This window comes from Pempheris klunzingeri, chromosome 20, assembly GCF_042242105.1.
Source record: "Pempheris klunzingeri isolate RE-2024b chromosome 20, fPemKlu1.hap1, whole genome shotgun sequence".
In the NCBI taxonomy this organism is placed as follows: Eukaryota; Metazoa; Chordata; class Actinopteri; order Acropomatiformes; family Pempheridae; genus Pempheris; species Pempheris klunzingeri.
Genome location: NC_092031.1, coordinates 5,398,047 through 5,424,705, shown reverse-complemented (window position 1 = coordinate 5,424,705; position 26,659 = coordinate 5,398,047). Strand labels below are relative to the sequence as shown.

The window sequence follows — 26,659 nt, the reverse complement described above, 5'->3', positions numbered from 1 at the left end:
CTCTGCCCTCTTTGTCTTCCAGTCCCCTCCTGTGGACCCACCAATGTGTCTGCCTTTGCCACCACCTCTAGCAGTATCCTGGTGCGCTGGTTTGAAGTTCCTGAACCAGACAGAAATGGTCTCATTCTGGGCTACAAGGTCTGTTTGTGCTTTTACAGTTATTCATTATTTATTTAGTCAGACACCTTTAAGTAGTTTTCAGCCATTTTGGCGGTACACAAAGCAGCAGGGTGACTGTATGTGAGGCCTTTTCTCCTACTTAGTTCTCAAATTCACTTTTGCCCAATCCCTCTCCACCTTGTCCATCCTCACTCGAGCAGGTTGTGTACAAAGAGAAGGACTCTGACAGTGCAGTCCACTTCTGGACAGTGGAGGGGAACGCCACCCACAGTGTCCAGCTGACTGGTCTGGGGAAATACGTGCTCTATGAGATCCAGGTTCTGGCTTTCACACGGATTGGAGATGGACGACCCAGTTCTCCACCCATCCTGGAGAGGACTTTGGACGATGGTAGGGACACATGATTAAGTACCATTGATCATTACAGTTAAATAGCTTTATTACATTATGGCAAAACATGAATGACATTTAACAGCAGAGGTATAGCACTAATTATGAAGTCTTGTGAAATTACATAAAAGAAGATTATTTTTAAACCTGTGCTTTATGTTTTTGCCCAAGAACCATAATAAGTCACGACTTTATGGAAATTGGATTTTTATTACGTGTTGGTGACGTTTGTGCTATGTTGGGGAAATGTACAGTATTTTTCGTCACCTTATTTTGTTGTGCTTTTATTATCATTTACATGCAATTTAATGTTTCTGTGTCTTGTTTTTATTGTGCTTTATGTCCCTGTAAAGCACTTTGAATTGCCTTGTGTCTGAAAGGTACTCTAAAAATTAATTTGCCTTGCCTTAATTTCCCTCATTTTAAATGGTAAAAAGGCCAGTGGGCCATGTATCTTTAGCCTTATATATTTTCTGGTCACCACATTGTATGAAGCATTGAACGCTGAGTTGTTAAAGCACTGTGTATCATGACTGTTGCTTTCCTGCAGTGCCAGGGCCTCCAGTGGGTATCCTGTTCCCTGAAGTGCGCACCACCTCAGTCCGGCTTATTTGGCAGTCCCCCTCACAGCCCAATGGCATTATACTTGGTTAGTAACATGTTATTTGATTTCTGATATCTTGGTCAGTTTTATTTCTTGAACTTTTACAAGAAAATTTGAATCCAGTCAAGAAATGTCAGTACCTTTTGCAGAAGTGTTAGTAAATGACATGGAAATGACAAAACACTGCACACACAGTCTTCCTCATTTGGATTTAATGTGATGTTAAGCCCACAGGTGTAGTCCGACATGGTACTTTTTTAATCTTTCAGCGTGATGGAATAGACAATATGAACTTTTGTTAGTTTCCAGCATTGCTGCAGAGGGAGTTGGATTCTTGTGTCAGCTAATTGGGAATTTCCTTGTGAGCGTTTGATTCATTATACATCTGTCAGATAATTTATTTTAAACTGTACAGTATGACAGACCCACACAGTAGCGTGCAGGAGCAGATGTTAACTGAATCATTTCATAAGAGACAAAGCTGCTTGTTGCACTGTTTGCTTTTCCTCCGGTTGTTAGGAAAACCAGCACAAACAGCATATTTCAAATACCTAAAATACATTTCCCAGCCAAGATTTAATTTACCGTTGAGCTTCTTATGACGCCTCCAATGAGACTGTTTGTCCTCAACTTCTCTCCAGCCTACCAGATCACGTACCACCTCAACTCCACCAATAGCAACGCAGCCACAGTGGACGTGCTGAACCCCAGCGCTCGCCAGTACACAGTGACCGGCCTCAAGCTGGAGTCCGTCTATGTGTTCCGCATCACAGCGCAGACGAGGAAGGGCTGGGGCGAGGCCGCCGAGGCGCTGGTGGTCACTACTGAGAAAAGAGGTAAGCAGAACGTACTGAATGTGGAAAAATGTGTTTTGCAGTGTGAAGTGGCATTTCAAAGTGTAATAGTAACATACTGTAATTTGTAGCTCACTTAAAAACGGTAACACAGTGACAGTTGTATGCATAATCCTGAGAGCAGACACAGGTGTGTGATCTTAGTAATGACACAACTTGTGGAGAGCTGTGCTGAGCCTTCTTTGCACTCAGTTCATTTCCAGTTAACAGTCCAGTTAGCAGATGTGTTTTCTAAAGGAGTGTTTGTGCCCTGTGGGTGTTTATCTGAAACGCTCTGATGCAGTTGTGAGAACGAATCAGTCCATCTGCTTCCCCCAGGGCATGTTGTGGATTGTTTACTCTGCAAATTTCATTTCTTAGCTACTTTTCATTCATCAGAACCGCACGTTTTTTTTTTTTTTCCTTTTTTTCCGTGCAACATGGCCCATGCAAATGTGAGCGTGCAAAAAGGTTTTTTTTTTCCCCCCACAAACCATCTGACTGGTGTCCGTCAAGCTGAGTTTTAATTTCTCTCATCCAAACCTCTGTTAGCCAATGTTTCTTTTCATCATTTACCTTCTGTCCATCCTTCCAGCTCGTCCCCAGCCCACCAGTCGTCCCATGGTTCCTCAGAAAGATGTCCAGGCCCGCCAGGTCTTGTTGTCGTGGGAGCCAGGCAGCGACGGCCTCTCCCCCGTGCGTTACTACACGGTGCAGCTCAGAGAGCTTCCTGAGAGCAACTGGACAGTCCACTCTGCCTCTGTCAACCATGAGGCCTCCTCCTACATAGTATCCAGGTAAAGCGTACTTTCTGCGCTTAATTTTTCATTTGGAACATTTCATTCCCTTTTTCACAACAAACATTAAATGAAACAATACTTTGTCTTCTCACAGTCTCCACTGCTACATTCACTTAAATATTACCTTGGCTGTAGCATAGTTGGCAACAATATCCTTTTACAGAACATAACATAATCAATGGTATAAACTAGTCGAAAAACATTCAAGGTACTTGAAATGAAACGTAGCAAATGTAGTACTCCAGATTAAGGTATCGTGCCTGGTTGTTTGCTTGAAAACCTTGTAGCTTCCACAGTGAGACCACATTTCTCTTTTGATGTCTGTGGCTTAAAAGCTTTAAGATCCAGTGCCGCAGTTTATCATCAGGATTGATGTGCTTTCCTGTGCTTCCGTCCCTAAGGCTGAAGCCCTTCACATCCTACCAGTTCAGAGTAAAAGCCACCAATGACATAGGGGACAGCGAGTACAGCGAGGAAAGTGAAGCGATCACGACGCTTCAGGATGGTAAGAGTTCCTTTGATAAGAGAAGCAGAAAACATCCTCATTCGCTGTGTAAATATTTGATGAGTAAATTATCTTGATCTTAAAAGCAACATGTTGTGGTTCTGTGGGGAGTTATGCGCAGGCCTATTTCTTGGCGGGTGCAGTAACTTTCTGGAGCATCCATTGGTTGCCTGGTAAACCCACAGTGTTGACAAGACTTCAGAAGGTCACTGCGCCCAAGAAATGAGCGTAAATTTCCCCAAATGACAGACTTATTTACTTATTTATTATTGAAAAGATAAAGCTTCTCTAATGTACCGTGTGTTTAATGTAGTAATATGTCAAATATACTGTATGCATACATTCTTTATTTAGGCATTTATAGGTCCAATATTAACACTGCATATCACACTGAAAAGAGTTTATTGTCTGCATGAATTCACCTATTGTTGTGATGCAGACGCTACTGGCAAAGGTTGCAGGTGATGTCATGTGCGCACCATCTGCAATTACCATCAGACAAGAAGGCAGCATTAAAACCATGGCAAAGCATGCCCAGTGGTGCTTTAACCAACTAAAGAAATGTTCTGTCTGCTGATCTTTCCAGCTGCTATTTTCGACTCATCTGTCAATGGATGCTCTGTTTTAGCTATTGTGTGTTTATGCTCCATGAATGCCATTGCACATGGATAGATAAAGCATCTCGAATTGTGCACATTTTCAGGTCAATTTAGCTAATTCTTCTCACTTTTATTGCCTCAGCGCCTGACGAAGCACCCACACTTCTGTCTGTCACGCCACACACAACAACGTCAGTGCTGATCCGCTGGCAGGTAAGAGGAGACTGTATAACTAATGCATGATTACTTTATGCTTCATTGTTTGCAAAATCCATGAATGTCTGAGAGAGTGGCTTCTAATAAGCGACAAAGACAGTACACATTGTGGGCCCAGACTGGATACACACTCTACTCTGTGTGTGTCTAACAACAAAACACCCTCTCCCACACTCACACCTGAATTAACAGGTCATAAAGAGGAAAACAGGAGGCTCCAAGCCACAATTTCACTTTTATGGAGAACACTTGTAGAGTTTATAAGGATAGAGTGGTACTTGTTTTCTCTCTCTGCTTCTCCCCTCTGGCCCTGCTCTCTCATGTTCAACCATGGGGGATTTTGCCATGTGACTCACTTGTGGATGAGCTCAGAGAGATTTTTTTTTCCTGTGTGTTTCAATCGCTGTAAGCCTCTTCAACGATGTTAAGGTACAGACAAAACGCAGGGAAATGAAATGGAATCTCACAGTAAGGAAGCATACAAGTACAATACCTGTTAAGGTGAAATTAGCGAATTACATGACCTCATTAAAGCTGAAAAACTGGGTCATGTGCAGTATTCTAAGCTATTTCTGGGGCTCAGCTCTGCAGAGATCTACTACATTACACCTTAACTCCCCCATCTCTTCCTCTATAGCCACCTTCTGAGGAGAAGATCAATGGAATCTTATTGGGCTTTCGGATTCGATATCGTGAGCTGCTGTATGATCGTCTCCGCAGTTACTCTGTTCATACCATCAACAGTGCGTCCACCTGGGCTGAGCTCAATGGTGAGGAATCACTGCAGCCAACACGACAAATTGTAGCATTCTACCACCTACACTGTTGGTTCCTTACACAAATATGTTTTGTAGTATAATATTTTCCTTTAGAAAAACTGTTAGTGTGTTGCATTATTGTAAATATTCTGTGTGTAAAATTACATTGGGAATTTAACCAAGGACATAATTCATTGTGCAATGGTATTTTAAAAACAAAAGTGCCATTTTCTCCACAGAAACATTTTCACACAATAAAGACTTCATCAGGGTTTATTATTCCTGCGCAGTCTTTGTGTGTCAGCAGCACCATTATTTCAGTCAGAGGAGAACTTTCTCACTGGCCTATTCTGTTCCCAAGATCTGCCTGCTGGTCTTGACACTTCACAGCAAAACATTTCATCTTGTGATCAGTAGCTATCAGCTGCAAGCTATTATTAGGCTTACTCAGGAGCCGCTCTGTTTCCACTACTCTGTAACTTAGCCTATAATTTTACTCTCGATTCGTTCAGGGCTCACTCAGGGCTATGATAACTGTGATTGTGTGGGTTTTTATGACTATAGTGATGCCCTTCTCACCAACGAATATATTAAACTTTGGACAGTAATACTATTGTCTCTCCACCATCACCTTTATCGCTTTTTCTGTCTACCTCTCCGCTGCAGCCCCCTACAGCATCCGCAATCTGAGTGATTCAACCCTGAGCCAGTATGAGTTGGACAGTAAGTTTTGTTATGTGCCTGTCTCACAAAAATACACACATGCACATGTGCACTCAATGATTCAACCCTTCAAAGAAAAGGCAGCTCTGTTGGAGCTCACCAAATGTCTCAAGTGCCCTGCTGCCTTGACGATACAGGGAAATCAGAGTGTCGAGCAAATTAACACAACATTTGGCTGCTTATATTGACATTGCATCGATACAAACACTCCGACTGAAGCCAATGGGAGCGATCTGTCGACTAAAAGAGTAAACAAGCTCTCATGGTCCAACGCACTCCTTGGTTTGCACATGTCAGCTTATTTGGATAAACACTACAAAAGCAGATGGACCTTTTTTTTTGTACCACTGTAATTAGCAGTAATTTCAGCAGAAAATCAGTGTGCAGTTCCTAGTAGTGGTGTTATATGGGTGGGTGGGACACCAGTGAGGGATCATATCCTTAATATTGCACTCCTGACTTGTACTAATTGTTTTAGGCACATTGAGGGAGATGCAGGGATGTGTGATGGAGTGGTGGGTCAGCTGACCTTCCCCTGGTTAACAGCAGAGCAGTGACAGCAGCCATGGCCGATAGGAAAATTGGGTGTTTAAAACTGAAAGCAAATGGGGATTAAAGTTTTAAAAGGTGTAATTCACAGTGTTGTGATGAATACAATTCCTAACTTCATGTTCTTGGTTGTTTACTTCTCCTGCAGAGCTTAGTAAACACAAACGCTATGAGATACGCATGAGTGTATACAACGCTGTGGGCGAGGGGCCAACCAGCCCACCACAGGAGGTGTTTGTGGGAGAAGCAGGTATGCGCACTTCCTCGATCCTCATTTCAATCAGCACAGTCTCAACCACAAAATTATCTGACCACCCTCAATGCAAGTAGACTAGCAGAAAATAGCTACTTCTGACAACCTGTGTGTTGTGTTCTGTTTAGGCTGAAGCGTTTTTCTGTTTCAAGCTGTTACGCTCTCCGTCTACACAGATATCAGAAGCAAAAACAAACATGCATGATACAGAATAACGTCCTGTTGTGTGATGTATGATGAATTTGTGCGATGGCCTTCAACAGTGCCCACAGCCCCACCCCAGAATGTGATCATACAGTCCGCAACAGCCACCCAGCTGGACGTAACATGGGAGCCCCCTCCTGTGGATGCGCAGAACGGAGACATCCAGGGCTACAAGGTCACAGTCACACTTTTCTTAAACTCTCCAGCAAAATCAAGTGCCATAGTGGGCCCAGGAGCACCATGTTTCATGGTCTTATCTCTAAATAAGGCAACAATATGGTTTTTCAACGATATTCCGTTTTTGTCGACATTTAAATGTTTTTGTGGTTCACAAGAGACTACGTCAATTTCATGTTAATCACTATTAATAATGCGCATTTTACATTTTAACTAGCACTGTTTTCCACAGGGGCTTTCAATAAAAGGTTTAGTCTGTTGCTCAAGAAAACATTTACAGGGAATAAAATGAAAATGCTTTCCCTTGAGGGAGTTTGAAATGGGACTGAGTTTTATAGGAGCAGAATTAGCTTTATTCCCTGAACAGCACCGGTAGACGTACATTAACATTTATTTATGTCCCTCTTATTCGTGTAGGTTTACTTTTGGGAGTTCCGGCGTAAGAATGAGACGGAGCGGCTGCGTACTCTGTTCATGCCTGAAGGTGGTGTGAAGCTGAAGAACCTGACCGGTTACACCACCTATATGATCAGTGTCGCCCCTTTCAATGCAGCTGGGGACGGGCCCCGCAGCTCGCCGACACGGGGCCGCACTCAGCAAGCAGGTACATCAGACAACTAGATACCAATAAATATGCAAATTCTTTATTCGCCATGAATGATTGCAACAGCCGGGACTACTGCAATCAAGCAATTTAGTAAAACAAATATTACTGTATGTAATGAATGAACACATGATGGAGAGGTACTGAGAAAAAGAAGACAAGCTGAAGAAAAATGAGGTAACGGGATGACATGACTAAAGCAGATAAATTAGATCACATACAGCCATGTTCATTTGTCATATTTATGCACTGGTGGTGGTGCTGATGTTAGCTTGGAGTACCCTCAGAGTTTTCTGAAAGTGGATGAGTCAACCATGAGGAAAGAATTTGTTGTGAAGATGATGCTAATCGCTGCTGTCAGCATGCCAAACGATGTTAGCGGAACCACACACTGAGCATAAGTTTCTAATCTGCAAACCCACTCTAAACTCATTTGCTGAATCGCCTGTTTTGTCTGAAAAGTAGATGGTATGAAATTTCTTTAAGCAAGCTTTCTGTCTGCAGAAAGCACCCCCACCCCCGTGCCCCTTACCCTTCTTTCTCTCTTGCCCTCTTTCTTTCCCTCTTGCTCTCTTAAGCCTCCGTGTCAAAGAAGTCATTTTCGTAATTTTGGTGCATTTAAGTATTGCGACTTGGCCCATTAAAAAACAGTTCACAGCTTTTTGGTTGTCCTCATGGGTCACTGTTGTGAGAGGCAGAGGCAGAGGCAGATGACAAGCTGGAAGGGGGAGGAGGGAGGAGCACTATGGAGATAGTTATCCCATCTTTTTAGAAGACAAAAGGGCTTTGTCTTTTGCAAGCGTCTCGACTCCTGCTCGACAACTTTTCAGAGCTGCTCTCCAGAATCTGCTCTAAGAAAAGTTATAGCAGGGGGGTGACCTTAACATGTTTTCTCGCTGAGGTTGTCACAGTTCTATGCCGCGTTTCACATCTACCAGAAATAGTAGCAGGATTAAGATAAATTGACAAACAAAATGTACATGTTTCAGTTATGCAATATTTGCACTTACTGTCCTTTGTGAAAAATCTGTCCAAACTTGTTCTGTATAGCTTTGAAACATAGTACTAGTACTAACATAGTACTGATATAAAGTATTTGCAAATATAAATCTGCGATCCTGACACTTTGTCATAGGATTATCTTTAAGTTGTAGTTAAACTTTCTGCCCTCTCTCTCACAAACACATTTTAGTTTGCACGGCGTCCTGCACATGTTTGCACACATTTTTACCCCCTACCTATCTACTTTATTGACTTTTGACCATTGACTGTTGTACGTTCCAGCTCCCAGTGCTCCCAGCTTCATCCACTTCAGTGAGCTGACCACCACCTCGGTCAATGTCTCCTGGGGTGAGCCCACCTTCCCCAATGGCATCATTGAGGGCTACCGTCTGGTCTATGAACCCTGCACACCTGTAGATGGTAAGCTTTTATTCGTACCCATGACACTTTTCTCTGCTCAAAATGGCTGCTGCTTTATGCACACTACAAGATCTTAAAGGATTTAAATTAAAACCTGTGTAGAATTTGACTTGTGTTCACATGAACCTGGTCAAAATCTTGTGGTGTGCATTTTCCTTGGGCTATAAGCTAATCATCACCTTGACCTTAACAGCTTCTATGTCATAGCAACGTTTTACATTATGCTCTACTGTCATCACAAATGATACATGACTACAGTGCCAAAATGCAGACGTATTTCCCACTACTAATTCCATTACTGCGTGTGTGTGTGTGTGTGTGTGTGTGTTTGTTGAGTGTGATCCCACACTGCCTGGCCTGTGTAAGACCTGCTCTAAATGTGGTTTGTTTGTCTAGAGTCCTCAGTGGCCTGTGCCGACTGTCTTCACTCCCCCTCCCCCCCAGGCGTCAGTAAGACAGTGACGGTGGACGTGAAGGGGAGTGGCCCCCTCTGGCTGAAGCTCAGAGACCTGGCTGACGGCATCACATACAACTTCCGCATCCGGGCCAAGACCTTCATCTACGGGCCCGAGGTGGAGGCCAACATCACCACCGGTCCTGGAGAAGGTAGTGGCCACAATGTTTGTTCATGAAAATTCTAATGTTTTCATTTTAAATGTCTTACTTCAACGCTCAATTATTCCTGTGTAGGAGCGCCAGGACCCCCTGGAGAGCCCTTTATTACACGCTATGGTTCAGCCCTGACCATCCACTGGACCAGCGGCGACCCAGGACGTGCTCCAATCACACGCTACGTGATCGAGGCCAGACCCTCAGGTGTGTCTGAGCTGCATAGACACATGTCCATATGATCACCACTTTAGTCAGGAATGTGTAAACCCTGCCGTATGTTATCCCCCCTGATAGTTTGATTAAGGAAAGTGGTGTAAAGTGTCAACATCTGCTGCCCCAGAGTCTGTGTCACTGGTATTTTAATAGGTTATTGATCGTGGCGCTGCAGTTGAGACAACTGGCATCAGGTTTCAGCTGTGATTGACAGGTCGTGGCAGGGTTAAGATGGTGATGGGTGGAAGGTGACTCTCAGGGAGGGATGTGTTTCAACCATTTTTGAGTGAAAATTGAGGGGGGTGCTTAGTCCTAGATTTTAAAGAGGATTAGCAGCACTGGTGGAGACAATATATTGTGTAGGTTAATGCCCAGTGGGCGATGAAGATGGTAAAACCGACCTCACATCCCCCCCTTCCCCCTCATCTGCTGTTATCCATATGCCGCAGCGCTCTGCAGTATCACATAACTTGATGACTTGTTTTTGTCTTCAAATCAAATTACATCAGCTTTTCTAACTTTTCCAAAGTTCAGCAACATGACAGATGAACTCTGGAGCTTGTTTATGTTTGTGTATCCCATTAAAAAAGGCACACTTACATTGATGTTTACAAGCAGCACGATGCGTAATAAATGGTCTCTGGCAGGATTTCCAAAGCAAACAGCAAGCCATCTAACATTGCTTCATTTGAAATATGGCTGCACCACTATTTATGATGTAGATTTGGTTGCTGCAAATTTTACAGGGAGCAGTGAAATTGATGGATTGTGTAATATTTGTAGGAATTATGAATTACCCTGGGAGCTGCCAGCTCGACGGAGCCTTATATTGAACAAACAACCAACCTGTTAACAAAGACATATTGACAATGTTCAAATGTTTTACAAGTTTTGTCGTCTTCTGTGCCCAAAATTACAACTTAAACTCCTTTACAGATGAGGGATTGTGGGATATCCTCATCAAGGACATCCCCAAGGAGGTGACATCGCACACATTCAACATGGACATCCTGAAGCAGGGGGTCAGCTACGACTTCAGGGTAATCGGAGTGAACGACTATGGCTATGGCTCCCCAAGTCTGCCTTCTCCTTCTATATCTGGTGAGCTGTCGTGCATTTGGTAATAGAAATTTGAATTAAATACATTTTCAGACTAAATTGAATTTTTAAGGTTAGTCAGACATCACAAAAATGTAGCCAGTTGTTTTTAACAACTATGAATTCCAATTTTCTGTTTTCCATCCAGCCCAAAAAGTGGCGCCTTTCTATGAGGAGTGGTGGTTCCTGGTTGTGGTGGCTTTGGTGGGGCTCATCTTCATCCTGCTGCTAGTTTTCATCCTCATTATCAGAGGCCAGAGCAAGAAGTATGCTAAGAAGTCTGAATCAGGTGAGTGCACATAATTACACAATTAAATGGAGCATTTAACTGTTATTGAAGACTTGTTCCCTGCTTCTAACCCCGTGGTATGGAGGTCCAAGAATCTGATGAGTTGACTTTTTCTTATGAAAGAGGAACATTTAATGATTTGCAGTTTCAAATACTGAGCAGTGAATTCGAGATAACTTTTTTGAGGTGCATATATTCTCATTTTGAATGAATCAGATAATTGACTGAGTAGCAGGGGAACAAAAACGCCGAGGAGAGAAGTAGGGAAGCAGGAGTGGGGGGCATACTTGTCTATTCAGTGCAGCTCTGACATCAGCGGGTATTTCCCTCAGCTCAGCATTTCTGCCATGGCTGTTTAGCTGCCAGGCAGGGGAGGGGAGGGGTCCCTGCGGGTCACTGCCCATCTTTCTGACTGACGGAGGAAAAACAAGAGGTTCCTTCTCACTCCAACACAAAGACGCTCTCAAAGCCTCCATATCCCCCTCTAGGAATCTGGCCCTGGCCACTGGACCTACCCAGTGGTTTTTCTTTTTCTGTGTGTTTGCGTAACCACCAATTGACCTTAAGTAGCCCTGGAGCAACCACGGAGGTCTTGGCCTCGCTGTGTTCCCCCATAAGTCTTAGGATGACTTAAAGTGTTTTTAACCTGTAACATGGCAAGCAACAGCTCCTCCAAACATTAATCCGCTCCGGAGCAACATGGCAAGTCTGTCACTCTCGGTTCATAGTGTTTGCTCTTTGATTAATCATGTTGGACACTTGGAGTCGATGCTAAATAGTTTTGTTATTGCCCATTCATGTGTGATCTATAGCACTGTTTACACAGAGGCACATTCATTTATAATATTCTGAAGTATTTTGTACTGTGTTTCTAACAGTTTATATATATATATATATATATATATATATATATATATATGCATACATACATTCATTTATACTCGTGAATTTGCGATGTTATATAACAAATGTTCTTTGATAACATCTCTTCATTCTGTGTTGTGTTCTTGTGGTCTGAAATCTGAAGCTTCAGACTCATATATATGTATTAGTATAGTATTATATATTATTTCTGTGATATTTTTGACCTCATCCTTTCTTTAGTAGTGTGTTTTTATGAAGACATACCAGCTGATGCCTCCAGCTACATATTTTGTGGTATTTCTCATCTAACTGAAGCAAGACTGAATAAGTGTATTTCCCAAAATGATCAACTATTACAGGTACTTGAGAGTTTACTTGGACTTGACTCACTGGAAACTTGAAAGCAAAAGCTCTCAAGGTTTACCCTGCTGGTATCCTGGAATAATAATTAAAGAACAGACGGCGCGTTGTTTAATTTGTGTATTTAAAGCTATGTATTTAACAACAAAGCTTTGAAAGGAAAATGTCCAAATGCTATGCTATTTTATTTATAAGGATTTTAAGAACTGACAGACATACAACAGACCTATAATTTCCCTATTAGGACTCAGACTTGCCTTCGAGGGATTGAATCTTGTGCAGAAAGACATGACAACAGCCTATCTACTATTCACTCGTTCATTATTTTTCATCAGATGGTTCATCCATCCATGTTTATGTTCAGCAACATCACTATTTAGTATCATTTGTCTATTTTTCGTCCTTTTATTCTTTATTTTGTTGACTCGCTCAATCACTGATCAAGTCATTGATCAGTTCCATTCACCCTCCCAGACACTAACCTGGCTATCCGTCCGGCCTGTGGTCACACAGTGTCTCTGTACGTGTGTCCAGGTAACAACTCCAACTGTAACGCTCTGACCCACGGAGACATGGTCAGCCTGGATGAAGGCCGTTTCCCGGCTCTGGAACTCAACAACCGCCGGCTGTCTGTGAAAAACTCTTTCTGCCGGAAGAACGGCGTCTACACCAGGTCAGTGGTCCACACACAGATTATAAACCAGAACATTTTAAGCGCTGATGATACTTAAACTAGAAGCTTAATTTAAAACCAAAATGAAATAACCATATGGTGAAATAATGGGGTTGTGCATGGAAACTTGAAAATGTTTCAGCTCTCCTGACAAAAACACTCTCCTCCTGACAACTTGGAATTAAATCCACACTTCCTGCTACTTGAAAGCAGCGCATAAACTGACTCACTACGGCTTTCTTTTAATGAGCTTCTGTATTTCAGTGAATCCCAGCTGTAAGACGTGCAGCATGCTGAGACCATGACCTTGTGTAAAGCCAATCACTCTGACTGACACCTGCACAAAGAACCAATGGAATGAGTTATACGTCCAGTTTTGGATCCGACTGTGTTCTTTGCATCAGATCGTTAGTAACTGTTTGGGTAAGAGGTGGATTTAAAGACAGCTGCAGTCGTGTTGTTGAGGACAGTTGAAAGGTTTGCGGGAGCCTGTCAGCAGTGACTTATTTCATATGGATATCGTAGCATTCTGTAGCATTACTGACTGTGTGTGATGTGATTTGGAGGAGACAGATGCGCTCTGATGTTTCACCACAAGGAATTAGCCTCCTCTGTGCGCGCATATGCGCATGAGTCTGCATGCTGGTGTCATGAAAAGTACATTGTTTTGTATATGAGAATGTGTGCGGAATTTATTTGGGTATGTGCATTTGTATGTGTACATGTGAGCGTGTCCTCGAGGAAAGATCAAAGCAGGTCCAGCTCTTTGAGCAGCTTCCAGGTAGCTTCCTATTATGTCTCCGGCTTGAAGTGGGAAGCTGTGAGTGAAAGAATGCACAGATGTACTTTCAGAGTCGGCAGTCTTTGAACTCAGACCGTAGCGGAGGATCCCAAATCCCAACACCTGAGCCTCCGATCATAGATTAATGCCACATCTTGATCTCCGGTCTCAGAATACCAAAGGCAGGATGAAGTCCTCTTCCTGATACTGGGATCAGAAATCAAATACATTCCTAAATCCCACTGTATTCGTTCTAATTTAGAGCTGTGTCAGACAGCGAATGCCATTCACAGCTGATTTTAGATGGAGATTTTCTCTGTTTAGAGATCATTTGTCCAGAGTTTAACAAAAGGGCAAAAATGCATGACTGTGTAACCATTCCCCATCACAATGAAGTTAGTGCAGTTCACTGACAGCTTTATCTATCACTACTTGTGATGATACAATGTGCCCTTTCAGCACCGTAAGAAGGTTCAAACCAGTGCTTGAATTATCTTTTTAACTGCACATCGCTGATTCTGGTAAAAAAAACAAAACAATTAGATCATTATGTGTTGTTACGGTTTATGTAAGACATTAGCAGTCCAAATCCACTCTGACAGCATATACACTCCTGCTTGGACTTACAGACTGGAATCCAAATGTTTCGGGGCAGAGATTCAACATCCAGAAGATCAATGTTTTACTGCTGTTATGATAATAAGGGATGGATTAACAGCGTCATTCCTGTACAGCTTTGTATCATTCTCCCCCAGTAGTTTGAAATCTACTTCGACACACTGGTTTGGGGTTTAAGAAGGTCCTGGTGAAGTAATTCAGTGTAGATTAACGTGGCTTTAAACACTCTTGAGTGACAAAGCTCTTGAATACTTCAGACATGTTAATGAATCCCTACAGGCGATTGTAGCAAGAGGAGAGCCTGATAATGAGTAGAGACCAGGGGCAGATTTGATTTCACCCCCTGGTTCTCATTTCTTGCCCGACCTACTGCTGACTGAATTTTGCCGTGAGAGGATTAAGTGGACCCTTCTCTAACCGTGTAAGAGAGGCGATAAATAATTTACGCCTCACTCAACAGTGTATGAGAGTCAAGGAGGAGAGGTGAGAGTGGGCTGAGCTTCCTCGATGTTTTTAAACAGCCAGTTTATCATAATGTCCCAGTGGGCTCTCAATAGCGTTTCTTCACAGCGGCTCCAGCCCTTTGTTTAGCTGTGCAATAAGGGGGCTCACTGCAAGGACTGCTGAGGAATGCATGTTGGTAAAGGTTACAGTGGAGAGTCCTTTTGGGAATAAGTGCAGATAGGAATTCGGAGCAGTAATTCTGACGCTGTTGTAAGGTTTTCTGAGTTGCACTGCGTCTTAGAGAAATTGTATCTCTGGGGGAAATTGAACTTGGCTCGGCTAAAACGTCGTGTCACTTTTACACTCGTTAAGCATAAAGTGCTCAGAGACGGCTTGTAGGCCTAAATGCTGTTAATTATTTGTTTCTATCTTGCTACAGTGATGATCAAGCAAGTGTGTTTTACAGCTTATACAGGTAATCAATTAGTTGATTAGTTGACTCAACAACTACCTAACCCTAACCTGCCAATTCATCATGCTTTAATAGTTTTGGATACGATGTGCAAATTCTAATCATGAAGAGAAAATAACTAATAGAATAGAGCAAGAAAAGTAAAGAAACTATGTTCTTAATACAGTGAAGTTCAGTAAACATTGACATTCATATACACACACGTACCCTTCTGTTGTACTGTACTACTTTTGGATCCATTTTTTAAATAATCTATTAATTCAAAGGAAATATTGTCATTTTTATCCAGTATTTTATTGCACTTAAAAATAAACTACATTTTGGACTCATAGAAATATTCACAATAGAATATTCCGCCAATTAAAAATGCATTGATGAAAAGCATAGATTTCAGGACAGATCGATCACATTTAGTATCTATTTGTGGAAGTAAGATACATTTGGTTTTGCACTGGTTAATTGGACAAAACAAGCAATATGGTTTCAACTTCAGAGATTTTTCTCTATTCTCTATATACATTTTAGAGTACATGGTTTATCTGTGAGGTGAAAAATAAAGTAGGAGATTGTTTGATAATGTGTTAGTATTGTAGTATATGATGAGTATTTTATTCACTGTAATTGTCCCATTGTATGATGGACTCACTCACTCAAGAGACAGAGAGATCTGATCTGTTTACTCTCATCGCCGCTCTCCAGTCTTTACCAGAAAGGGATTGTCAATTTTGTAAGTTGTCAGCTGAACAACCTAACACATACACAGATATCGCAAATTAGCAAAACTGTAGTACACTGCATATTAGTAGCTCTCTGTCGCACACATACCTCCTCCACTCGAGTTAAGTGAATTAATTTAGCTTAATATAAAGCATCAAGAGTAATTGAATTACAGCTTGCTATGTGATTTCCCTGTGGAGTTTTTCATTTTGTCCACACCACGCTCAAAATACCGGCCTTTGTCAACTGCTGGAATTTACCCCACAACATTTTTGAAATGCTTTCAAAATATATTTATTTGGAAAATTGCAAATGTGGTTTCGTTGTGTAAAGCAGCCGTGTGTGCGCTGCAGCAACTGGCGGCCGATACTATGGCCTGGAAAGTCAACAGCAGTCAGTATGTCCCAGCAGTCTCAGCCAAACCAGCCCCAATCAGCAGAAACAGATGGGTGTTTGTTTAGCAGGACTGGGGACAGTGGAAAGTACAGAGGAGCTTAGAGCTATTTTTTTCCTCCCATATTTACTTTAAGAACCCCTGACTAAAGCGCACCATTTTAGGAAGTATTTTTCCACTATTTCATCTCTCTCTACCTTCATTTTTCCTCATTCCTTCTTTCTTTCAGCTTTTAGGTTCACTCAACACCTCTTCTCGACCCCGTTCACACTTCACACTTGCCCGGCAGATCCTCGCTCTGTTCAGTCCCATCACTTACACTCTTTAAACTTTCATCTGAATGACATATTTGATCGCAGCAGTATGCCACTGACCGTTTAATCCACACCATCATTCATGTGGGCTCTGATCACATTTGCCAGAGCAAAGCCTGAGGCTGCCATTTGTTTGATGACCCCTTGAACACCACAAGAGTTCAGTTTATAATTTAGTCACAAGGGCCAAGTGGTTTGACATTCCACAGCCCACAGTGAGGACTGAATCAGGGGCAATTATTCATTCCAGGAGTGACTGGCTGTAGGCAGCCATCTCATGACTGTCCCATGATTCTCATCTAGCTGCACTCCCACACAGACAGACAGACAGTGATACATGTGAACTTGAAAGGAAGTGTGGTGGCTCAGACAAGCGAGAGTGAAGGAGGTTTTGAGCTATTGCTTATCAGAAACTGCTTTAATATGACTTCTGAAGAGGATCCAATCATTTTTATTTGATAATTTGTAATCAGCCTTGTGTTAAAATAGGGGCTTTGTTTGTGGGTATGTGGCTTCAGGTACTGGTGAGACGATTAAAGGCTGAGTAACAGATCTGAGATTTGAAGGTTTGGAATACTAAGGGGCAGGATTGTACAACTCTGAAATGTTGTTACAGTGGCAACTATTTTATCTTTCGCCACAACTTAATGAGTGTTTGCACATATTTTATCGGCCACTGCAGCAATTTTTGCCACACGATATTGCATCACAGCAAAAGTTGAACCTGGTGCAACTTTTTTTGCCAGGCAATCCTGGCCATAGCCATAGCACCTCGGTAAGCACTGCCCTGTCAGACCAGTTCCATTCAAATGGGGCTGCATCAAAGTCGGCCTGAATATTGCCTCAGAAGATCAGACAGGCTGTGAACAAGCCAAAGTTATTCAAAAGATGATTTTTGGCAGTTGCCTTCTTTTGATAGTTGACTGTAGAAAACACAGATAACCACATGAGTGAAACCCAAGTTGTAACAAACTAAAATTATCCTTTAAATTTCAGACTGATTTTGATCATGAAATGCCTAAACAATGTAAGGGTCAACACAATTCTTTGGTTTAGGAGAACTAACTGGATTGTTCTGATGGTCAGTGTTTATCCTTTGCCCAGGTCTCCCCCCAGGCCCAGTCCAGGCAGTCTTCACTATTCAGACGAGGACGTCAGCACAAAGTACAATGACCTGATCCCTGCAGAGAGCAGCAGCCTGACTGAAAAACCCTCTGAAATCTCAGACTCACAGGTGCAGTAGCAACTCTAGTTTTTTTTGTACTATATCTTGTATGTTCTCTGTACGTAAAATGCTCACTGTCTGTCTGCATAATGTATATATTTTGTTATGTGTTTGTACATGTCTGTGTGTGCGCACTGTCATCTCCTTGAATTCTTCAGGAATTCAGCTTCGCTTTGTCGGCTGTACATTGTTCTGTGTCAGTCCCCACTGTCCACGTGGTGTCCTTTGTCTGTCGTTCACCTGATTGCACTCAGCCTGCGGAGGTCATAAGATATAGCTACAGTAATGCACAAGGAGAGATGTGAGATTAATGACTCTGCTCACTGGCAGCAAAGCAGTTTTTAGACCAGGCAGTGACCTGTGGAGAATGTCACTCTGAAAACATCCACCTGCGATCCAGGCCACTGCACTCAGCCACAGCACTTGTTATGTAAGATGGTGAGTGCAGATGCACTCTGCAAAATTTATTTTAGTGCTAGTTACGTATTGGAAGTTGCTGCTCCAGCCAGGCAGCCTCTCAAAGTTTCCTACTGGATTTTCAGTAAGTAGGTAAAAACTGTCTCGGAGGCTTTTCACCCCCCCCGACTCTTCTTCTGTGGTAGAGCCTGGCCTCTTTCGGGTTTTAAGTAGTCAAAAATCATAGTTTTTCATCTTTTTTTGTTGTTTTCCTCAGCACAGATTGTGAGGATTGATAGATGGCTAACGACTGTTGCCACTGTTTGACTTGTGGTGTTTGCTATTTGCTGAGCCAAACTGCTTTTGCCCAGTGAGTGAGTCTAATCGATAGACTGACTTTCTCTCCGTCTCCGTCTCTATCTTTCCATTGATCAGTCTGCGTGCCTCCCACCCTCATGTCTCTGATTTCCTGACGTTTGTCTTTTTTGGCTTTTCTTTTGTATTATCCCTTGTTCTTTTATCTGAATTGTTTCTTCCCTTATATCTTATATGCATATATGCTGTCTCTGTTTTTGTTTATGTCACATCCCTCCCCAGCTCTCTGTGGGTTTGGGCGAACCATCTTGCGGTTTGCTGTCTGGTTTTGATCCTAGTCAGATAAAAGCATGGGGGGGAAGTGGTCCTGAATTCCCTTGCTTTCAGGCTTCCTTCAGTTCTTTCTTTCATCTAGGAATTCTTTACTCTAGGCATTTCCCAAATTATCTTGGAACATCTCTCAGTTAGATACGTCCCTAGTGTGAATTCCACAGCCAGAAATCACTCCCCACCTGGTCTTATCGGAACCTAAGTCCTATTTCCAGACCGAATGAAAATCTCCCTGCAATGAATCGCTACAGACAGGACCTTTCGCAGGGTGATAACATTCCCTCAAATGAATAATTTTGTCATTTCATCACCTGTCTGACATATCTACCGTTCGCACTTGTGTGTTGTCAAACACGGCCCTAATGCAGTGACCGGCCCCCAGCCCGAGATGATGACGCCTGCCTGCTGCCACACCGCACATTCAAACGGCTGGTATTGGCTTTGATGAGCTAAAACACACAGAGCCCTGTCTGTTACCCCAGGGCTCCTCTGCCATGCCCCTGACAGGCCACCATATCAGCACCCAATGGTGCTTCAGAGAAATCCAGGAATGCTCTTTGTAGTTTTATTGAGCGGATAACTCCGAGCTATCGGTATGACATTGTGCTGTCTGTCCTCTTTAATCCTCGGGGCCTCCACCAGCAGGTATAAGTTGACTATTGTACTCCTTCTCAAGAGGGGATTTGGACGAAGCTAACATTGACTTGGCAAGGCAACAAGGCCACCATTACTGCTCTGCTCCCCTGCAGGTAGAGCCCTATTGACTTTTTCCTTTCAGAGTATAGGCTTTCTAATTTTCCAAGGTTGTCTCAGTGGCACTGTCTTTGTGTGTCATTTAAGGCCGAAACCAGTCAAAGACAGATGATTTCATCTCTGAGTCAGAGATGGATTGTAGATTATGCTCTCTCTCTGCAGAGTGACATTCCGTAGGAGAGAAACAAAAACGTCCTCTTTCTCTTACATGCTCTCTCTCGTCGTTTGTCCTTTCTGCCTCTGTCTGCCTCGTTCTCTCTCCACCCTCCCACTCTCCGTCTCTCTGGTTACTGTAGCTTTTTTGGCTTGGGCTCAACTGAGAATACTGTCTGTAATGTTTGGATCGTCTCTCGCGACAACACTCCACTTTGTTTTGACTGGCCCAGTCTGAGGTATGATGTCATAGCCCAGAATAAAGGAAAATTGTGACCACAAATAAATTAGATTATATTTTAATAATTTTTGATGGCGCCTGTACATGACAGAGGCGACGAACGGAGGAATCGTGAGATGAAAACTAGCCTCATATAGTCCCTCAAATTACAGATGGGTGACAAATTAAAGGAAAAAAATATGTAGCAACACACAACACTATGAAATCACATGCTTCCATTACTCTCATTAAAATAAGTCCACCAGTCTGGGACAGCACTAATGCTCGGTAAAATTTCCAATCCCGTGATTATAGTTGTTCTGATGAAGCAGCGTACATTATAGTAATGAGAGTGGAATGGAGCTGCTAAGGAGAACCATAACCCTGCCTTGATGATGACAAAATACAATTTGACTTTGATGCAGCCGGCATTTCAGTACGCTGCCAAAAACATATCTTCCCTTCCCTGTTTTTCCTCTACTCCAGTCTTTTTTTCCCCTAACACAGAAATCTTTAAAGACACACAAAGAATGTATGCACTATGAATGTCTCCGGACTTTTTTAATCCCCCTGGAGCCCCACATACACTGTTATTGTCTTTGTCCCCGGGGACCCCTGCTGTTTTCACTTCATCAAAGAGAGTGACATAGACAGCCCCCTTTTTCTCCCCCTCCCCTCTGCAATAATCCATAACTGGAGGACAAAGGACTGACCCACTCTGTGGTATTGGGGTATGCATCATGTTTTTTTGGGGGGGTGGGGACAATGCTTGCCATGAGATTGTTGTTTCAGTCTCTTGCCATAATGTAAACCAAAGGAATGTAAAAGTTGTTTGCAAAAGGTTTTCAACACTTTGTAATCGTAAGGTGCTTAGTGGAACATGTTTCGGCATGCATCTGGATAACAACAAGGAACAGGTTAAAAGCCAATATGACAGCACATGCAGTTTTCTATTGAACTCTCTCCAGACTCTTAGAGAGTTCTTAGAGACAGCTGTCTCAACGCCTGTCTTATTTGCTGGTAATGACCAATCAATCTCCAACAAATAGTAATTTTGGCCACTAATTGATGCACATCCATTGCTGTTTTTTTCCTTTTTTTCCCCCTCTCCCATTGTTCTCCCTCCTATGTTGTTAGCAATTGTGAACAGGAACTCAAAGCAACTTTATTACACTGATGATAAAATAAACTACTGTCAAGAGGTTTTACCAGTTAATTGGATAGTTTTTTTTAAATCGTTTTCTCTGCCTAATTTAACATCATAATGATGAAGAAATGCTTAATGGTTGTCACTGGCAGGCTGGTATGTGTCTGTCTTACACATATTGTTCCATAAATAAGGTGGTGGTCGTTCCCTTGAGGCTGAGGTGCAATGCTGCATTTCATGCCTTAAGTCTGTTTCTTTCACATCATTCAGCTCTAGTAATTACCTTGTAATGAGTTGCAGTAAGGAGCTGTTTCACGGGCAGTGCCTCCCCAAAGGCAAACTGTCAAACATCTCCACTGCAGGTTCCTCAATTGGACCTTTGAGTTACTATTTTCTGTTAAAGACTGGAGTGGTGTATAGTTGTGCATAGAACATTTCGAGAGGCAGAACATCTGTTGCGCACACTCCATAGCTAAGCCAAGGTGGGCAGGGGCAGGACTCATTCACTATGTCAACGCTTGGTCTGCACTCACTCTTTCCCACTACCCCCCACACACACATACAACTGGAGTGGTGTTTCATCTCTCAATGCAGTGTTAATTCCTTCAGGGTGAGGTAATACCACTTGAAGTGGCTCAGTATGTCTTGTTGGTCCACTGTGAATGGAGCTTGTTATTGTGTTGTGATGCTTAACACACTGGCATGACTGGAATTCTTTTCAACATGGGTTGGTCTCAAGTGTTTACAACGGAGAAGCAATATTACAAATGGACAACAAACACACTCAGCCCCTAATGTAGCTCACACCCGTGCTCGCTTTATTTAGAGGAACAACAATAAAAAAGAAAAACTGTGAGAGAGAATTGCTGAGCCAACCATGTCTGTCTTTGATTAATTTGCAAAAAAATAAGAGTGGGGGCGCGGATTATATTCTTTTGTTTAGAGCCAAAGCAGATCAAAAAGAGGGATTTTTTTCCCATATAATTCAAAACAAGCATAGTCTGTTTGGACATCTATAAACTCTGCTGACAACTAAAAAAGAAAAAAGCCTTTCTATAGGGGTTTGGCATGAGAGGCATGATGGTGTTGAGGCAGAGGGAAATGTGAGCCTATTGCCATATGCATCACATATGTGCTATGCAATATCCAGCATGAGAGCTGTGCTCTGGAGTGTATCTCTCGAGTGCACGCCAGCAGCCATATCTCTGTATGAAAAGATGGAACATGATAATATTAGGGGTGAGACAGAACAAAGAACCTTGAGAAAGTCACAATTATCAGCATCATCTCGGCACTGCATGTTCTGAAGAGAACAGACGCTTGTTGCTTCACTTTTGTAATGCGCCTTAATACTCAAAGCAGCTTCTGTGGGAAATTATCCAGTGACAATCTTGGCAAAGCCGACTGCGCATCAGTTCATTGTGTCCAGGTGATTGATCAAAGGCTAGCTGGCTAATTGGCATCTTGCTTTCATGTTAGTTGACCATGACCGATCCCCACTGACTATTCAATGGTCTTTTTTGTTGACACGTGGAACATGAATGCTACTTGATAAGAATACAATAGCTTTTCTTGCCCAACCTGCAGCAAGGTGGATAGTCGGTGACGAGGATGTGCAGATTTCTTAATGAAAGACTTTATTAGAATTAAAACTAACTTAAATAATGAAGAATACTCCAGAAATCACACGGTCTATGTTTGGGAATACACTGCACCACCTATGTTGCTTTTTATTTTTAGTTTTTCACAGCATTCACACAGAATGGCGCAATGGATCTATATATGTATAACACATCTATGATATTATCATCATCATGACTGGGCCATTTTAATCATTCTGTAATGATGATATACTGTAAAACCCATTGTTTTGTTCACCCATAGGAGGCGCTGGTGTTTTCATATGGGACAGGTGGCCTACATACACTTCCACTGCATTTGGTGAGGTTCCTGTGGCTGCCTGCTTTGAATGTCTTTAGCCTGTTAGGTGACCGGTTCCAATTGCTAGTCCCCATTCAGTCTTCTCCCTCAGATTCCCATTCTAAGTTTTATGTGGCATACTGTCCTACACAACACTGAAGCCCGTCCTGCTGGCGTGGTGTGGATACAAAGATATTAGATGAACATATAGTTTGATCTAGTAACTGATTGGTTTGAGTCCTGAAGATAAATTGCCATCTTCTGTTGATGGTCCGTTTACAATGCACGCTTCAATAACAAGTCATCCCTCCATAATCATGCTTTGACCATTTTTGGTGTCCATGTGTTCCTGTGCCGTGTTGTAAATGTAAGTATGTGTGCATGTGTGTCTTGTTTAGATAGCAATGATTGTGAGTTGATGACTTTGCTCAGAATAATTCAATAACTTCATGTTCATTTACATTTATAGCTTCCGCATCTCTAACTACTCCACATGGAAACACTGCAGTCATCCCATGCAAACTCGGTAAATCAATGTCTCTACTTTATTTTTTTTCCCTCCATAGGGCAGTGACAGTGAGTACGAGGTAGATCCTAACCGACAGAAGACTCACTCCTTCGTCAACCACTACATAAGCGACCCCACTTACTACAACTCCTGGCGGCGCCAACAGAAAGGCATATCCCGGGCACAGGCCTACAGCTACACGGAGTCCGAGTCAGGCGAGCCGGATCACTGCGCCCCACCGCCGTTGCCTCCTCTACCTCCACTGCCACCCCAGCTCAGCTCACCCAGCCCCCAGCCTCAGCAAGCCCAGGGCCAGCCCCAGGGCCAAGGCAGCCTGTTCAGGCCCAAAGGTAGTCGGACTCCCACCCCTTCGCAGCAGAGCTCCAACCCGCCCAGCCAGCACAGCACCCTCTACAGGCCCCCCAGCAGCCTAGCCCCTGGCTCGCGGGCTCCAATCGCTGGCTTCTCCTCCTTTGTGTGAAAAATGCTGAAAAGGACATAAACATTTCTGGAAATACCTACCTAACTTGTTGAAGGAGAACATAAAAATGCGCAGTCAACCCAGTCATTCACACTTATCTTTTTTCAATACTGTTCTTTTTCCCCACGTTACATGTCTTTAGTCAGCCTGGATACACGCGAAACAAAGCTATTAGACTTTTTTTATTGTTTAATGTGTGGAAGTGTGCCAGTGTAGACATTTATTTCTCTCACCAGTTGATAAAACTCTCTCTGCAGCATCTATCAGTTTTTACTTTGCTATTGGATCTATTTGCATGACGTGCTTTATTTCCCCTTTTTTCGTTACTTTTCTTCGAACACATTCAAATGTTAATCTCCTGATTCTGTACAAAGTCACAAGAATCTTTGAAAACACACACATATAAATATATACATATATATATATATTGACATATATATAGTAGATGTACCTAGAAGTCAAAATCAAGTCAATGCAGAGTCTGCACTGATGGAGACTGAAATAACAATATGATGGAGCCATATTGTGGAAGTGAAAGGACAAGTCTTTGTTTGGACTGGATGAACTGGATGTAAAAACAAAAAAAGGAGGTGATAAAAGACAGACGTGGATGTGGAATTCATGCCAAATCGAACAAATTTTAATGTGTTGGTCGGGGAACTTTTAAGCGGACATTGGCGAAACAATCACGCATTTCCATGGAAATGGCTTCCTGGCCTATAGCACACAAATACATGGAAAGGTCGGACAACATTTGGCCACGGCGGGTCAGATGTCAATGACTGCGCTGTGCCTGAAGGATCCTGCAGATATATGAAATGAGTTTATATCTGTTCAAGTGAAAGTGTTTGAAGTCTTTTGTGAGTGTTTTACAGTGGATCAAAGATGCCTTGATAGAGAAATGCGTATTTATGATATCTGGCACCAATTGTCACTGAACTGCTGACGGTGCCCGTGACTTTGGCATCTTGGCTGGCCTCACGCTACGAGAGCCTCCTTTTAGTCCTGATGGATGTGGGCTGTGAATAATTTGCATTCACAACCCATATTTTTTCACTTTTTGCTGGCTCACATATACACATCAGTCTCATTCTGCATATGTCTACTGAAATCCAACCTAAGAGTGTGAAAACTGTCTGAAGTAGTCTGGGACAGTCACACGTGGGCACAGCTGCTGGTTCTGCTAAAACGGTAATAGTGTGATTTTTTTAAAAATAAGAATCAAAAAGCTTTTTCTTCCTGTTTCCTTTCTTGCTGGTATAGCTCTTCTCTCTTCTCTGTCACTGAACACTATCACAGGGCAGCGCTGGGCCTTTGCCCAGAGATGATGTCATTGAATTGCTTCACCTCTTTCCCTTTTGTGTAATCAACCACTCTGTACTATTCAGGTGTGACTGTGCTGTCCTAAATGCTAATGCGCGTGTGTGTGCATGTGTATGTGTGCGTGTGATTACACTTGTTGTGCGTAAGCTTTACAGGTCATTCACTGTGTGTCTGGTTATAAAGAGATTGTCCTGCAGCAACTATAAACCTGCCTGGAGTAACGCCACAGAGGGCTGGCATCGTCCAGCCGCCTGCCAGGTGCACTCATAACGCTATAGTGAAGACTCAGTGGTGTGTTCCTAGTTTCCATAGTTCAAGAAAAGGAAAAAAAAATCATCTACTTATTTTTTTCTTTGTGGGGTGATTTCATTGTACGCAACAAAAGCTTATCATGCAGAATCTGAATGAATATATGATCACAGTACATTTCTGAAATAAATTATTTTTGAATGTTAACAGTTCTGGTATTCAATTTCAAACTGTGGTGGGGAGATGGGTTCCGGGACAATATGCAGAGTTAAAGAAAGCTACGCTGAGTGCTGATGGGAATTGTAACAAGGTTTAAATTACATTCAGAGTTAGCTCTCAAAATGCACTCTTCATCGATTTCAGTGTGACTTAAGGCCAAAAAAAAATGGCAGTCATTCAGAAATAAAGCACATTCTTTGCCACAGTCCACATGGCCTCTAATGTGTAGCTACAGCATAGTAGTCAGTAGTCACACGTATCTAGCAAAGCCATTTCCTCTGCAAACCTTCTCATCGCTCTATCACAGTAACTGAAACACAGTAAACGGGGCAAATGCACACCGGCAGTCTCCCATTCAGTAATGAGATGAAGACAAACAGAAGTTATCCGGATGTAAACTTCAGGTCTATGAATACGTGTGTAGCACAACATTGCTCTAAATCAAAGTAAATGACAGAACGCGAACACAATTACTGTGAGAAATATGACTCAGCGTGATCAGTGATCACAGCTGTCTGGTGTCGAGGTGGTGCTATCAACGGGTGGAATCAGACTGTCTGTCTATTCTGTTTACCTCGTAATTGTTGAGATGGCAAAGAAATGACAGCTGCTACAGACAGTTGTGAAATCCTGCCTCAGACGAGTATGATATTACAGGGGAACAGTGGTTTGGAGTATGTCAAGCCTGGGCTATTCAAATTTACACTGGACTTCCTGGTGCAGAGTTCTTCTCATTGACACCTGTAGCAACACATCAATGTAACCTTTTTTGCAGATTTAATTAGTATTTCTAGGTAAACAGTGAATGTGGCAC

General features: G+C 42.6%; 1 protein-coding gene across 1 annotated transcript in view; it reads left to right on the top strand.

Moving 5' to 3' along the window:
* sdk2b (sidekick cell adhesion molecule 2b) overlaps positions 1 to 24,138 on the top strand; it is a 234,512-nt gene extending 210,374 nt beyond the window's left edge. Inside the window, exons 26-46 of the mRNA XM_070851575.1 lie at positions 23 to 138; positions 321 to 510; positions 1,061 to 1,159; positions 1,756 to 1,950; positions 2,543 to 2,744; positions 3,149 to 3,252; positions 3,994 to 4,064; positions 4,705 to 4,837; positions 5,492 to 5,548; positions 6,246 to 6,347; positions 6,614 to 6,729; positions 7,149 to 7,335; positions 8,620 to 8,757; positions 9,154 to 9,363; positions 9,448 to 9,573; positions 10,519 to 10,683; positions 10,829 to 10,969; positions 12,728 to 12,866; positions 17,711 to 17,840; positions 23,030 to 23,086; positions 23,632 to 24,138. Of these exons, the coding sequence (XP_070707676.1) occupies positions 23 to 138; positions 321 to 510; positions 1,061 to 1,159; positions 1,756 to 1,950; positions 2,543 to 2,744; positions 3,149 to 3,252; positions 3,994 to 4,064; positions 4,705 to 4,837; positions 5,492 to 5,548; positions 6,246 to 6,347; positions 6,614 to 6,729; positions 7,149 to 7,335; positions 8,620 to 8,757; positions 9,154 to 9,363; positions 9,448 to 9,573; positions 10,519 to 10,683; positions 10,829 to 10,969; positions 12,728 to 12,866; positions 17,711 to 17,840; positions 23,030 to 23,086; positions 23,632 to 24,054 (3,101 nt within the window). The 3' untranslated portion in view covers positions 24,055 to 24,138. The remainder of the gene's footprint in view (positions 1 to 22; positions 139 to 320; positions 511 to 1,060; positions 1,160 to 1,755; positions 1,951 to 2,542; positions 2,745 to 3,148; positions 3,253 to 3,993; positions 4,065 to 4,704; positions 4,838 to 5,491; positions 5,549 to 6,245; positions 6,348 to 6,613; positions 6,730 to 7,148; positions 7,336 to 8,619; positions 8,758 to 9,153; positions 9,364 to 9,447; positions 9,574 to 10,518; positions 10,684 to 10,828; positions 10,970 to 12,727; positions 12,867 to 17,710; positions 17,841 to 23,029; positions 23,087 to 23,631) is intronic.
* Positions 24,139 to 26,659: the final 2,521 nt, after the last annotated feature.